This window comes from Montipora capricornis, chromosome 6 (assembly GCF_036669925.1).
Source record: "Montipora capricornis isolate CH-2021 chromosome 6, ASM3666992v2, whole genome shotgun sequence".
Lineage (NCBI taxonomy): Eukaryota > Metazoa > Cnidaria > Anthozoa > Scleractinia > Acroporidae > Montipora > Montipora capricornis.
The window spans coordinates 40,872,293-40,887,292 of NC_090888.1; the positions used below are offsets into that span (position 1 = coordinate 40,872,293).

Below are 15,000 nucleotides of genomic sequence, written 5' to 3' on the forward strand. Positions count from 1 at the left end.
TGTTTTGATACAAAAATTATTATTTTGTTGTTTATGGTGCATTATGTGTTGAGAGTGTACTGTAGTAATCAACAGTGAATGCTTACTTATTCTAGCTGTTATCTTTTATGCACAACTAAGAGTCAAATCATAATTATTTTTGTTCTCTGAGTCACTAGTATAGTCTGATAGGCTGATTACCCTGTCAATGACTTCTCATACTTGTGAAAAATTGAAATCTTGAATATATTCTTTATAATTTTCTTTCAGATTGTTCAAGAATCCAGTGGTCAATGAAATGATTATTTTTAGTGAGGTGACCACTCTGCGAGTTGCTGTAGAGCGGCACCTCAAATCAAAGAGTAGACTGCCTGTCACCATCAACTTTAGGGGAGATGTTTACAGGATCCTTTTTAAAGATAAAGGGATCCAGGACAATAACTGGCAATTGTTGGACAGAGGAGCCTTCCCTAAAAAGTTTTTTCCTCAATTTTGGGACCATTGTGCTGATTCACATGGCCAGGGGATAAAAGTCTTCTATCCTATGAAGGCCAGGCCATCAATCGCCTGGTCACCAAAAAATATTCTGTTGGAGAAGGCCATCAGCCATCCCCAAGAGCTTTCCAAGAGAAAATGACCTTCTCATTTATAAGAGTAGCTCTTGGGGATACCTCATAATAGATTGACATGATATTATTTCTAAGTTGAACTAGTATTGACAGAATGCATGAAAAAAGGCTTGAATACAATACAATACAATACAATACAATACATACTTAATGAACTGCTCCCCATAGGGGCTTTTCAGGGCCAATGAAACACAATTAACAAAACTATGACAAAGAACAACAAAACAACTGTTAAGAATCCCAACTGGCCGTAGGCAAACCAGTTGACAAGAGCAGCTGGGAAGTTGAACCGGGGACTACGAGGAACAAATTCAACGAGTGGTCACAGGAGGTCGTGGACTGGTTGTCGACTAACCACTGGACACACACTCCCTGCTTGAATCATTTTTTGCGTCTTTTCGATTTGTTATTCACACTAGATTTACTGCTGCTTGCGGGCTGTTTCCGTCTTCCCCTTTTCATTTGTTTGGGTTAGGGTTAGGATGTTCTGCTCGGAGTATGTCAGCAGGGTTATCAGTGTGATTTGTTTTGCGCTGAAGGATTCTTCTTGCATCATCGTTGTTTTTCTCCACACCTAAAAAAATATAATTAATAGCACTATCATGTAGTTACTTGTTTGTTGTCATCATCAATAATTTATTTAATGTTGTTCCAATTTTTTTTCAAAATGTCCAGTTATAAGTTTACCTTGACCACTGAACTGCTTGAGGTTTCCATTTTGAGTTACTATGTTGGGAATGTGGTATGCTGCAGCATGCAGGTAGCATGTGACACGTTCTTTTGCATAACCAACTCTCTTTTCCCCTAGGGCAGAGAATGTATCAATCCAGGCTTTTATCTAAAGAGAAAACAAAGATTAAAAGACATACCACACAAAGTTCTGTCTGAACAAAAATGCAACTGTGTGAAAGTGACAACACTGCTTTTCTTGGGGCTACCTTTTGATGGTCTTCATCAACACTTGATGGTTGAAAAGAAGAGATGAAATTAAAATACATATCGCCAAATCCCTGGAGGAATAAGAAGGCAAAGAAAAATTTGTAATTAGAAAAGAACACAAGAAAATGCAGAAATTGTTATTTTCTGAAATGTCTTGATTGATAATGAAAAGTATAATATTGAAAACACAAATTCCTGCATCTATGTTGATGTCTATGTTTTGTTTGTTTTTGTTATTTACCTTTTGATGATAGCAAATCTTGAAATGCTTAAGAGAATGAAATTGCTCACTCTGCTCATCCTAGCACCATCACCACTCAACTTTACCTTGACTGTCCCTCCCTCTTGATTCAAATTGGTTTGTCTCTGTAAGTGTTAAATTCAGAATGCAACTCAAAACTTATGTGAATACATTTTTTTAAAAAAGTGTGTGAACCTCATGTTATAAAAATATGAGTCATGGATAAATTTGCTTCTGTAACAAACAAACTCAAAATTCCTTCTTTGTACAAGCCATGACATGCAATAAGAGAAATCATGTTACACATACCATGTGTTTTATTTGTTCAACTAGTAACTCTTTGAATGAGTACTGTGCTCCTGGGGCCTTTCCTGGAGTAGACTTGATGACACAGCCACTGTTGAGGTCCTTTCGACACTGCTTAATAAGGTAGGACTTAGGCATTCCATCAACTGTCATGGACAACTCATGGATAAACTCATCTCCAACCCCAAACTTATCAATGAGATACAATTTGCTTTCTACCTTAGCTTTGTCATCCTCGGTTAGTTTTGCATATTGTGTGTCACTTGGGCATGCAGTTTGGTTTGAAGGATGAGACTGCTCTTGAGCTGAGGGAGTTGAAAGGGTGTCAGTTGAAAAGGGAAGTGTGTCAACAGCGAAGACTAAATTTGTAAGACAGACGGGAACTTAAGCCGTTACGCAGACAAGAAAATTAAACCCGTCACAAACACGCGAAATCCAAACTTGCCACACAGACGGAAAACCAAGTTTGTAACACAGACGTGTCACATAGACGGAAAACAAAATTTGTCACACAGACGCGAAACAGACTTGCCACAGAGATGGAAAAACAAAAGTTGTACCACAGACGCAAAAACTAAACTTGTACACCGACGCCTAACCTTAAGTTGTAACACAGATGTGAAAACATTAAGACACACATGGAAACTGTAACCCTTGACACAGATGCGAAAAGTAAACTGGCAGCACAAACGCGAAAACTAAAAACTAATAACATCGAGGTGGGAACTGAGCTAAACGAACACAAGGACAAGGGAAACACCAACCTCTGGAGCCACAGGTTGGGGCACAGGAACCGTTAGCGTTCTGTGCGTTGTTGTCACCGGCAGTGTTGGCTGGGGCTGGAGGCACGACGACTGGAGGGTTAACGGCCACTGCAACAGCCCCATCCGCGGGAGCAACAGGGACTTGGAGAACGAAGAACGAACGAAGTCTTAGAAGATGGTGCAGCGATGACCGGGTAAGAGAGGAAAAAACGCTGAGCTTTCGACTGGCGAACGTTTAATGAAAAGAGACTTAATCAGGCCAGAACAGGCCTATTTATGCAAAACCTGTGTAAAAACAGAGCACGCAGGAGACTATGAGCGCATGGGAATTTTTATCCTTGGATCCCCAAAGGATTTGGGTCGTTTGTGCAAGATGGCCCCAGTGAGAATATCCAACAAATTACCTGTACATGCTCTACACAAACTTCTGAAAACACAAGCTGGTGATATTTCTCCTTACTTTTACAAGAACTCATTGCGATTACATGTTTAGAACATAACTGCAAACTTTTCTTGTTACTGTCGAGGCAGTTAGGCAAGCGGAGTAAAAAAACCTTGTTCGCTCACATTTTAAAGTTAAAAAAACCAGCAAAATATCGATTATTTCGGTCATATTGCCCGTGAAATTGTAAATAGAAGTATAGTGTGGAAAATTTGTGATGGTAGTTTTAGATTTGCTCCTAACAGGGACTGGAAAGTAAGCAAGAACTGCAATACTGTTTGCAATGATCCCAATAAATGCCCCTGTTTCTAAAGCCAGAGTAGCACAATAAGTGCTTATTTGGAAAATAGTATACATTGATTTAGGGGGTACGATTGTTAAAGCAACTGTTGGCCTTGCCTTTAATTATGACGTGGAACCTTACACGTTTTTTAAACTAAATGTGTCGGTTTTAGAAGCTCGTATGCAATTGATTATTATCGTAATCTTAGTTTCTTGTGATCAATGTCTTTCAGCAAAAAAGTCAAAAAAGTTGGGGGTAAATACTTGCAGTAGGTACTTCAGCCTAGCTAAATTCGAGTTAATTAAAGTGTTGGATAAACTGATAGCAACAGAAACCGAAGTTAACCCATGCAGGCTAAAAACGGGAAGTCTAACACTAGAGATAATTACGTTAAGAGAACTAACATGGTCGGTATTACATTACAGGGCAAAAAGGAAGAATGGCAAATAACTAAATGTCACTGTCCTATTAATGAATCTGTACTAATCAGGTATCGGTCGATGTCTCTATCCGGTATAGTGTTTATAAGTCACTGGAAGCGTACAGGTGGCCTTACAACTCTTCTGCTCCTTGTGATGACTGGTGCACCTAGTGGCTTTGCATGTTCCTGTTGTTCTTCCTTTGCTGTAACTGGGCAGGTCCCAGTGCTGTCCTTGTCAGGAATGTTCTTGGGCACTTCCTCTGGCAGTTTGTGGTTCTGACATATTCACCAGATCCTATGGTTGTCGCTTAGGTGGAGGTGGAGGTGGAGGTGGTCCGTCAACCTCTGGCTTCATTGGTTCTTTAGTCAGCCGAGGTTGTCCCTGGTTTCTGCGGAATACTCTCCCATCTTCTGTGCGTACTTCGTACGATCGTATGTCAACTTGTCTTTCAACTTCTGCTTTTGTCCAAGCCTTTCTGTTGCCTAGACTCTTGGGTTGCGCAATGCGCACTGTCACCTGGATGGAGTCCTTGCAATTCTTTGGTACCATGGTTGTAGTAAAAGGTCTGTTTGGCTTTCTGCTCTCTGAGTTTCTGCTGGATGTTGTCAGGTATCGTGGGCTTGAGCAGCTGTGTTGATGTTGGGAAGAGGGGTTTGGTTCGACGTCCAAAGTGAGCTCGTCACATGATCAAATGAGTAAGCGCGTGCAAACTCTTGGAACTCAGCAGATAAATATGGTGGACCGTTGTCTGAGCAAGGGTTAATCCACGCTCCCCTTTCACTGCCATGTGTGATGCCCATTCATGTAGGCAGGCGCACTTTTTCTTATTACATCTCCATTGGATTCCAAATCGATCATGATGCCATGGGCAAATCGTCGTACCCAAAATTGTATCATCCATCCCAAAAACACCTTTAAAAGCAATTAGTAAGAAAACAATAACCGTTGGTTTCAGGGACAACTGGAAAAGTGAGTGCTTGCAGTCTCGTACAACGATGCATGATTACATGGTCTTACATATCTTGCTTACTCGATTTCGCAATTGGAGCGATTGCTGAATACCTGTCCACAAAGGAGCATTTACGTTTGCGACGCTAGCCGCAGTGCCGAAGTGAGCGAAAGTGGGTTTCACACGATTCGCGTCAGATAGAGTGAATTGAGTAGAATGGCTGGTGCTGCAGTGCCTTAGTCGGGTTAAAGGGGAACTTTGGTGCAAAAATACAAATTTTGCAAAAGAAACGCCAAACATCATTGCCTACAAATTTTCCTATTCTTTTTGCTCTCTCTTACAAATTAACTAGTAATTCTGCTATTGAAGTTGGCTTAAAATGCAATTAGAAATCCACCATCTTGGCAATGGATTGACTGCTCAGAATTTGGTCAGCGTATCATCGTATGACGTCAAGTCGTCAAAGTAATTTGATCCTTCCAGTTGTGTACTTTACATTTAGCGCGGTTTTGCTTCGAAATATTACTGAATTCAGGTCTGAATTATGTCCGAAGCTGGGTTTTCCCTCAATAATTGACGATGAGAAAGATACTAACAGGTTTACTATTCAGCCATATCGGTTTGAGCCGTGTATCAATTCAGATGAAGCTGAAAGCCTGTTAGGTGAGGAGTCCATGGAAAGTGATCAAGAAGGTGCAAATTGAGAATTGAGACTGGTATGTAGCGTTGTTCTAATCGATTGATTCATTGTACTAAGTTGAATGACTTTAATGTGAAATAAAATGAACTTCACGCAGGATGTGGTGATCATATTTATGTCATTTGTCGGTTTAGGTCGATTGTATTAAGCGTTTTAAGCTTAAATAAATAGCATGAAGAAAATTACATATTTGTGATTTCACAATGTACTCGAAGGTGTTCCTTTTTTCAGTGAGCAATTCTACTTTTTCTCAGGCGAAATTGAGTTTAGAAAACCCGAGCTTTGATCAATTAATTACTTAAAACAGACTTGTGGCAAGTCTACAGCAAGAACTAAACAAGATCCATGGAACCCAGGATGAAAGTACAAAAATCTAAGCGTCTTTGTTTACGGAGGTGTCACTTTCTGCTTATGTTTTATATGGTAGATCAAGCGGACAAAACTCTGGGAGCACAAATTAATTTCCTTCTTGGTCTGGTTGTGACAACTGTTTATGTTGCCGATTTTAATCATTCCTGTGAGTACAACATAACCTAGATCAATTATAACTTTTATAATATGCTTCGCAGATCGGGAATGTTACTGCAATACATGTTTAACTTGTCAATACTACGAATTGTTTACTGTGCTGCTGGCCTCACCAACTCATACACTGCTAATTTGGTTTATGCAGTAAATCCTTTCTTTTGGCGAACACAACGCAATGTGATACTGCATTTTTGTTTTAAATTCAAAGGCGGTCAAAAATAAAAATATTGAGGCAGTCACAAGTGGCAAATGCCAAGAGGAGCCCACATGTATAACCCAACACCCAGGGTTTCATCCAGTCTGTATCAATAGATGGGTATTATAGACTGCTTGGTATCAATACAAGCAGCAGTACAAAGACCCTTGTGATGGGCCAGAGCATAAAGTATTTAGACATATAGCCTACAGGCAACTGGCCCGATGGTGCTGATAAGTTTCGTTCTTCCATCTTGTGCTGTTATGTGCATACGTAACTTTTATCCCCCACCTGGGCCAGAAGAAGAGTTTGCCTTTGAAGGGTTTCGATATGTGGATGAGCGATCTGGTTTGACCATAAAACTATTTACAAGTTCAAAATATTGAAATGATATATAAAAACTTCATTATTACTTACTTAGACCTATTTCATATATACTGTACCATCTATATTTGTTTTTTGTTTCCTCTGAATGGGTGTCATATTATTCATGTGTTCATTTTCTCAATGTGTAGTATAATTATATTACTGTCATTGGTAAAATTACTGACTACTTTGTTCAAAAGTATTTTTTACTTCACTTTCAGCACTGATATATACGTAGTTTATGACTTGTGTTTATCAGTTAGGGTGAAAGAGTAACGATTCAATGTTTCTTCAAACTATATCAAGATTCTTCAAAATTATTATGCAGGCAAAATAATTGTTACTTGTAAAGCTACACATTATTTTCATTAGTTAAATCTTGACCGTGTTGTTGTATCAAGTCTGCCTTAAGTGGTGCTGGCTCTGAGGCAATGTTCTTTGGTAGCTGAACAGGCAAAGGCTGGGCAACTGCATTTCCTTCCTCACATGGCTTGATGACGTCTGAAATCATACCTGACAAATAATGGTATGATTTCTTCTCACTGATTGGCTTGGCTTCCCATTGCTTATGGGCCTTCGGAAAGCACATCTGGTACGGTGCCTCGCCTGCATGTTCTCCTACCTGTACTTGAGCTTGATTACAGCCAATGTTTGCATTGTTGTCAAGTGCAGCAAGTTGAGTCCTGAGAACACAGGACAAAGTTTATTATATATACAAAACACAAGTTTCAAAGTCTGAAAGCCCAAAACTCCTGTGCTGCATATTAATTCAGTCGCATACACATGCATTGCATTCTTAAACTATTGAGTCTTAGACATCATTTTCTCCTCGATCCAGCTCCCTCAAGATTTAAAAGTTAGTAACGGCGGCCCATTAAATAGGAAAATTCCAGTTAAAATAAACAGGTTTCTTTTTCAAATAAAGGCTTAAAACTTGGGTCACTCTCTGTTTAGTTAACAGTTTTGAAATTCCAAGGAAAATGAAATTTGATTTTTTGGTCACAGTAGCTCTTTAAGAATAAATTGTTGAAATGTAAGAATTATTTGGTTTTAATGTCTTTGAGACAGCAAACCCAAACCCTAACTCTTAGAGGAATGGCCATGGACGGCCTTGTGTATTGTCCTGACGCTTGTGCACAGATGATAAGCACTTTCCTTTGCTTGTTTGCATACGACCAGTTGCATCTTGACAGGAATGAGTGAGTTGATGTCCTCAATCCACTGTTTTCCATCCAGGGGAAGACCATAGCTAGAACGTCCCTCGTGTTTGTACCACAACAGGGAGACCTGTTTCCTTGGCCAAAAGGCATGTACACGTCCAATCAAAACACGGGGTGCATTCAATGTGCTACCAGTCTCTACCAGGCCCACAAACTGTCCAGCATGAAGTTTTTCTCCTTCTTTTTCTCCTCCTACTTCTACTTCTTCTTCTCCTTCTTCTTCTCCTTCTTTGTCTTCTTCTTCCTCTTCTTCTTCTTCTTCTTCTTCTTCTTTGTCTCCTCCTTCTCGTCCCATAACAGACTCGGCCTTTTGCTGTGCCAATGTGACAGCAGCGTTCTTTTTATCCAGGGCGGTCCTACGGTCATATGTGGTCTGCGCTGTTTGTCGTGAATGCCACAAGGCAGCCACAAGACTATCCTTCATGGTGTCATCACAGTGACTGCAGGCAAGCAGAAAGAAAGAAGATGTTAGTGGGTTGAAAGAAGTATCAATTTTCAGTTAGAAAGGTCTTGTCTTTGGGAAGATTTGAAATGATGATTTAACAAAAAAAGAAATTGCCAGTTTGGAAAAAAAGTATGAGGAGCAAATGCAAAAATGAGCCTGAAATAAATAAAAGCATCGCAAGGATTCAGATTAACCCACCTTGAACTGTATGCCCAGGTTATAAATGATGATCTTAAGACATAAATGCCAATGCCGGTTCCAGTGAGCTTGTAGAATATCCCTTGGATGTGTTTTGAGAAGGCAGCAGCGGAGAATGGCTGTCCTCTTGCATTCTAGAAACAGAGAGAGCAAGAGAGAAAGAGAGTTAGTACAGTGTCTTTTGTGATATGCGGGATGTTCAAAATAGTCAATAATGGGAACTCACCAGAAAGAGATAACAGGTGTGGGCTTCGGTGGTGTCAGTAGTGATGGGCTCCACATCTTCCTGAACAAAATTCTATGGAAAAACTGCCTTGAATGGAGAAATACATGTGAACAAATACCAGAATAATATCAATCATATGTCATAAGTGGTGGACATGATGTTTATTCTACTTAAGAGCTAAAATTACGGGTAAGACTTTAAACTATTTTTCGATCCACTGTTGGCGAGTTTGCCTTGGATGATGACAGAACACTTCATGGTCTCGACTTTGGATTTCTTTCGAGTTTTTTTCATGAAAAACTTTTTTTCCAAAATTTGAGTTGCTAAACTCGGGGTGAGGCTTATCTGCATGTGCGGCTTATCTCCAAGTCTTTACGGTACTAGAGGTAAACGGGCTCGACTGCTGTCCTGGCAGTCATTGTAGGAGGTTTCCTTCGTATTCGGCTTGTTATCTTTTGAAGGCGTTGTTATAATCTGTGGTTTTGTAACCCGATTGTCAACGAAGACTATTAGAGAAAGTAGAATTTTCATATCAGTTAATCCTAGAAAGAATTGTTGCAATAGGTTTTGTCTAAATTGACCCATGTTTCCTTATCTTGACAGTGGCAGATGCTAGCTGGATCATGTCCACTGCCCACCGCTCTGGGACAGCCAGATAGTGGAAAATCCACTGCATGTAAGCTGGCCCTAGCAGCTACTGGAGGATGGAGAAATAATTTCTTTGCCTCTGTGTCTGAAAAGGTTTGGTCATATGGAATTAAGACCAGAATACTTCTTGCTGTTAACTTACATCAGTAGCCATTTTTTGACAGTACTCCTTAACTCTGTTATGTGAAAAGGTTGTGTTTACTTACTGAAATAAGTTTTTGTTGAGCCATCCATTAGTTAGTTTATATTTGATCCAGTTGTTGATCTGCGAAAAAAATTCAAATTGTGCTTGCTAAGATGCTACATATATTGTTTACAGGTAGTTGGAAAAGTTGCCAGTCAGACAACCATGGGTTTTGTGGTCGATGATCCTTCAAAGCCAAAAGATGTAGGGGAAGCAGCCAAAATATTTTTCAACGATGGCACTAACATCAACTGCCACGGTGATTGGAGCCCAAAATGTTGTCCTCTGTTTTCCATCAACAACCATGTTATTGACTGGCTCTCCAAACCAGATAGGGAAAGGTATAACATTGTATGTGGAGAAATAGACTTGGAAAATTATTTTTCTTACCCTCCATTGATGTTGCATAATGCAACCTCATTGCGCTTTTGTAAAACGTTGTTTCTGGGATACCTGTAGCTATAAAATCAGCTATGTATTTAACACTGGGATATGTATCAGCTGTACTAAAGTACTAATGTAGCCACAATGATGCTTGACCCTGCTAAGAGCAAGCGATATGATGCAATGAAATAGAGAAAATAGGAGACAGGAGGAAAAAGGAATTCTTGACTGGAAAGCAGCATTAACTGTTAGACAAGGCCTTGTCATCAACGACAAGCACTGCCCACAGTAAATCACTGCAAAGCTAAGGTTACTCAGTCTGCTAAAAGTGCCATAAGCATGGGTTTTTTTTTGGTTATTTGGTAGGTGAAGGACAAGTTTCCCTAGTAACAAGTTTTAACACTCGTTTCTGGGAAGGATTAATGCCATCTTCCCTGCTATTTAATAACGCATTGGGTTGAGGAACAGACCTGCTGTTGGCTTTGTAGAGTATAGAATTCAAGAAAAGCTTTCTATTTTTTGACGACTGTCGTGGCTATTTTCTGAGTGTCATTTGTCACTTGACGCCCTGAAGCGAGTAATTCTGACATTTCAACGTTTTTATTCAAAGCTTTATCTCCTGCGCAATAATTATCTCAAATTGTAAAGTGCAGGTTGCAACTCATTGTTTGACCATAACTGAAACAACTCAAACCTTGTCCAGAAACCCTACACTCCCCAATCTGAGGAGGGCAAGGTGATCTTTTTCCCATTTTGTTTTGGCCTGCAACCTATTTTCCCCTATTTTTTCAAGAAATTCCTATTCCCTATTTTTTAGCAGGGCAACATTTTTAAATATTTGAGAAAAAAATTCTCAATAAAATTGGCAAATTTTTCAGAAAAAAAAAGTTTTCTGTTGAAAAAATGTGGAGAATTTATAGCCTTTGTAAACCCTAACCGTCTGAAACGTTCTCAGTGTTTTCACAGGAACACAGGAAGATGTTCTCGTTTTGAGCAGTACTTGCGCATCATTGCGTGGTAGACCTCGAGTCTGCCAGTGTGGCAGAAGTCATTAAGCTTAGCCAGATCTTTTAGGAGCTTAGTGTTTAGGACCACTTCCTCCAAAGCTAAGTGAGCCCGGGTACCTGGTTTGAGCCAGCAGATTCGCTTAGCTTCAGAGGATGAAATGCGCTTGTGACTGCACTTGTAAAAATGGGTGTTTCCTGACCAATTATGTTGGTTGGTAGTGTGATTCAACACTGATTTTCATTTTTCACGCAAAAGATCCACACTACCATTGCAGGTTGCAGCAGACCACCAGAGGTGATTAGCAATAGACTGTATCCATGGCGACAGTTCCTGACAGCCCTTTTGTTTTGCTTTGTTTGTGAGCTTCTTTACCACCCACTTAGAGAGGTGCCAAACATCATACTGGTGATTAATAGTTGGGTGGTCTTTGTTCATGGAACTGCTGATGGACACATGACGGTCTGTTGCAATCCTAACAATGGTGACATTTTTGTTTTCCAGCATTTCTATGCACCTGCAAAAGACTTCTTTTTCCATAGCATTAGACGATGTTACCTCTGAAACCTGAACAACATTAAATGCTACCACATCCCCAGTGTCATCATCCATTAGTGTGTAGGTGCCATATTTTGCACAGTGTCCTGGAGTGTCACAACAGCCATCGTCATCAAGGTTGACAACTGCCTTCCCATTAAGCTTTTCAATTTGGCGTCTACTTGCAGCCTCCCATGCCTCATTAACAACAGGGAACAAATAGCGACTGATAGCAGCAAAGGTGTTACCAGTGAACAGAATGGATGCTGCCATCAACAGGTTACCCAAGGGTTTCTTTTCACCACTGGTTGTGAATCCCAGTAAGTGGTGTGGCCACTGTGGCAGGTTAACTCAATTGACAGTATACTACCAATTGTTTTCCTCTCAATTTGGATGATGACATCTCCACAGTTCGGACACCATTTTAGCAACTTATTGAGACATGAATCAAATACCAGGTATTTTTTTTCACAGCCAGGAGTGCTACATGTACAGTCCCCGTCATTTTCATCTTCAGACAATAAATTGTCGTCATGTGTAAATTTTTCTTCACCAGGTAACCAATGGGGATCCAGGTCCTCATCATCTCTAGCATCATCATCATCAGCCCGCGGGACATGTTAAATATCCATCCGATCTCCTTTATGATTAGATAGTTAAAAAGGTTCTCGTCTTTCTGTAGGGTTGATAGCCACTTTTTCATCGCTTGGAAGGTTTTGGCGTTCTCACTGACTACAGATCTCCTTTAAGCCTCGTCTGAACTCTTCATCTGTCATGTCTTTACAAAGGTTCAAGTGCACCGCCCTTGTACTTGCGCATGTGAACAGTGCAACGTAAGCCTTTCCAGTCCCGCTTCCAGATCTGTACAGGAGTGGCCCAGCAAAGTCTACCCCAGTGACGTTAAACAGTTCGCTGAATTCTGTTCTGAACTTCGGGAAGGCTGAGGTCGGTGGAGCATTTAGGACTGTCATGCAGTATTTCTTGCAATAGTTACAGTCACGTCGAACACTCTTAACCATGGATCTCAGTCTTGGAACCCAATACTTCTCTCGCACTTTGTTCATGGTTGCCGCCTCTCCCCCATGCAAGGTTTGTACATGGCAGTGTTCGATGATGCGACGTGCTAACGCTGATTCTCTCGGAATGAGGAGTGTAGCCTTGGATTCTTTTGTTGCACCTAAATAATCCATCTTCATCTTTGGCCAGTCTGAGGTCAGTTTTCATGTTACATGTTTCTTGTGTGATCTGAATCCAATTTCAGACTTGATTGGTTCAACCCGTATAGATTTCTTGCAGCCATCTATGAATCAATTCACGTATGCTTTTATGTGCAGTAACTTCCAGTAATGGAACTTGTTTAACAGGCCTTCTGCCCAGTCCTTGACTGCTCCATGCGCTTTGACCTCAGCCAGTAGCAACATTTCTTTCTTGTGTCTCTCCGCTTTAGCCCCATCCGTTTCCAAAATGGCTGGTTGCTCAGGTCTTGCGGACTCATCGGATAGCCAGCTTGGTCCCTTTACCCAAAACTCTTTGAGCTTGTTTGACTCTGATCCTCGTGTACCAAGGTCACTGGGATTCTCCGTTGTATGAACGTACCTCCAAGTTCCTGACCCTTTGAACTCGCCAATTATCTTCACTCGAGTACTGTAATGCTGTCTACCCAGTTATGGTAGGTTGTAATGGGAAAGGACACCAATGCTCGGCTTACCTTGTTTTCAAGTTTTGCCAACGTGTGTGCGGAAACCAACTCCAGTCCATTAGTCCAGTCATCAGGAACCGTGGTTTTATTCCAGATTGTGTTGAAGAGAGGTTGTAGAAAATCGGCTGCAATTGCAGGATTTGCAAGGCATACTTCACTAAAAATGAGCTTGGCAGTGATAGCGACTGGAGAGCTCCATCCCAGTACATCATAAATGCTGTTAATGGCTGAGATCATTTTTCTCTTTGTTAGAGGCTTGTCCGCCTTTAAGCACATTTTGAAGTCAATACTCAGCGTGTCGTGCGCCTTGTTCCACAGTGTGCCCAGGATTTTAGTTTCTCTGTTTCCTCTGTTTCCCACCAGACTCTTGGCGTACGTCTCTTCTCCTTCTGTCACTTTCTCAACAGAATTTAATTGTTCCACGTTACTTGTGTAGGGTAAAACCGCCCTCTGACATTATATTGGAAGCCTCTTCTTTAAATGTAGCCACATCTTTTTCCACATCGCCTCCCCCCTGAATGTCATCAAAATAGGTGTCTTCTAAAAGCGCCTGCGCTGTGGTCTTGAACGTTTCGTTGTAACCCTTAATGTGCTTCTGGAGAGTCGCCCCAAGGATGTATGGACTTGACGTGGCTCCAAATATCACTTGTGTAAAACGGTACTCCGCTATGTTTCTGTCTGTTAGGTTGTCGTACCATTGGACCCGCTGTGCATCTCTATCTTGTTCGTGTACCCGAATTTGGAGGAACGCTTTCTGAATGTCTCCAGTAACACACAGTTTCCGTATCCAGTTCAGGAGAGGCTGTAGTGGCGGTCCAGTCTCCAAACAATCATTGAGAGAGGGGGTCTGCATGTCGGCCCTTGATGAACAATCTTAGACAGTTCTCATCTTGGTCGTTTCTGCTTGCTCTGGAATGACTGCCTGGTAGGGAATGTAGTGCACTACCTCGCCCGTTTGATGAGGGGGTACAGGTTCCATAATTCCAGCGGCCACTTGTTCCTGCATTATCTGATCGTAGTCCTCCAACTTCCCCATTCTCTCCAGCTTCCTGATTGTACTGTTCAGTCGAGCTACTGACAATTTCTTGTTTGTCAGAAGTGGTACATGATCCTCTTTCCACGGCAACCTTGTTTCATAGAAGCCCCCTTGCGTCTTATTTAGCTGCTGGAGAAAATCTTCGTGTATGTTCTTGTTCTTTGTTGACCTTGTATCTCTGAGCCCTAAAACGTCCAGCGAGCACAGCTTCTCAAACTCTTCTTGACCGGTTGTGAGAAGAAATTGCTTTTCTGTCACCGATCGACGTCCATAGACAGTCCAACCAAGCATTGTGAATTCAGCGCCCAGATTAGGATCCACCCCCAGGATTAATGGTTCTGTAGTACGAACCTGCTGGTAGTCTGCTGCCCCCAGAATGATATGAACAGGCAAAGTGTCGCTTCCTCACTGAAGGCCAATCTGAATCTGCCGTACTGTTTCTTTAGGGCCTTGATGTTTGGATTGGGCAGGTGTTTCAGTACGTGTTTTTCGGCATTAATACATTCCACGCCAATTGAAAACCCTTCAACAGCAAGTGAATGTACAGTGACACCGTATACTTCTATGATTTTCCGCATTGTCCCATACATCTGTTCTATGCAGTGTTTCTCTTTCCTCACAGGTTTCAAGTTAAGTTTGGTTATCACATCTGTGCACAAGTAGGAACTCCCGGC

At 41.2% G+C, this 15,000-nt stretch overlaps 4 protein-coding genes and 1 pseudogene across 4 annotated transcripts in view; 1 reads left to right on the plus strand and 4 right to left on the minus strand.

Moving 5' to 3' along the window:
* The window catches only part of LOC138050517 (uncharacterized), a 1,328-nt gene extending 712 nt beyond the window's left edge, over nucleotides 1-616 (plus strand). The window contains exon 3 of the mRNA XM_068896843.1: nucleotides 250-616. Within this exon, the coding sequence (XP_068752944.1) occupies nucleotides 250-616 (367 nt within the window). The remainder of the gene's footprint in view (nucleotides 1-249) is intronic.
* A 10,947-nt stretch (nucleotides 617-11,563) lies between these two features.
* Nucleotides 11,564-12,202, minus strand: LOC138053924 (uncharacterized; annotated as a pseudogene).
* A 114-nt stretch (nucleotides 12,203-12,316) lies between these two features.
* Nucleotides 12,317-12,781, minus strand: LOC138053926 (uncharacterized). The gene has a single exon (XM_068900454.1). It carries the CDS (start codon nucleotides 12,779-12,781, stop codon nucleotides 12,317-12,319), a length of 465 nt encoding a protein of 154 aa, XP_068756555.1.
* Nucleotides 12,782-13,714: 933 nt separating this feature from the next.
* LOC138053927 (uncharacterized) lies at nucleotides 13,715-14,143 on the minus strand. The gene has a single exon (XM_068900455.1). The coding sequence runs from the start codon at nucleotides 14,141-14,143 to the stop codon at nucleotides 13,715-13,717; it is 429 nt and encodes a 142-aa protein (XP_068756556.1).
* Nucleotides 14,144-14,164: 21 nt separating this feature from the next.
* On the minus strand, nucleotides 14,165-14,617 carry LOC138053928 (uncharacterized). Its single transcript, XM_068900456.1, has one exon. It carries the CDS (start codon nucleotides 14,615-14,617, stop codon nucleotides 14,165-14,167), a length of 453 nt encoding a protein of 150 aa, XP_068756557.1.
* Between the last annotated feature and the right edge of the window lie 383 nt (nucleotides 14,618-15,000).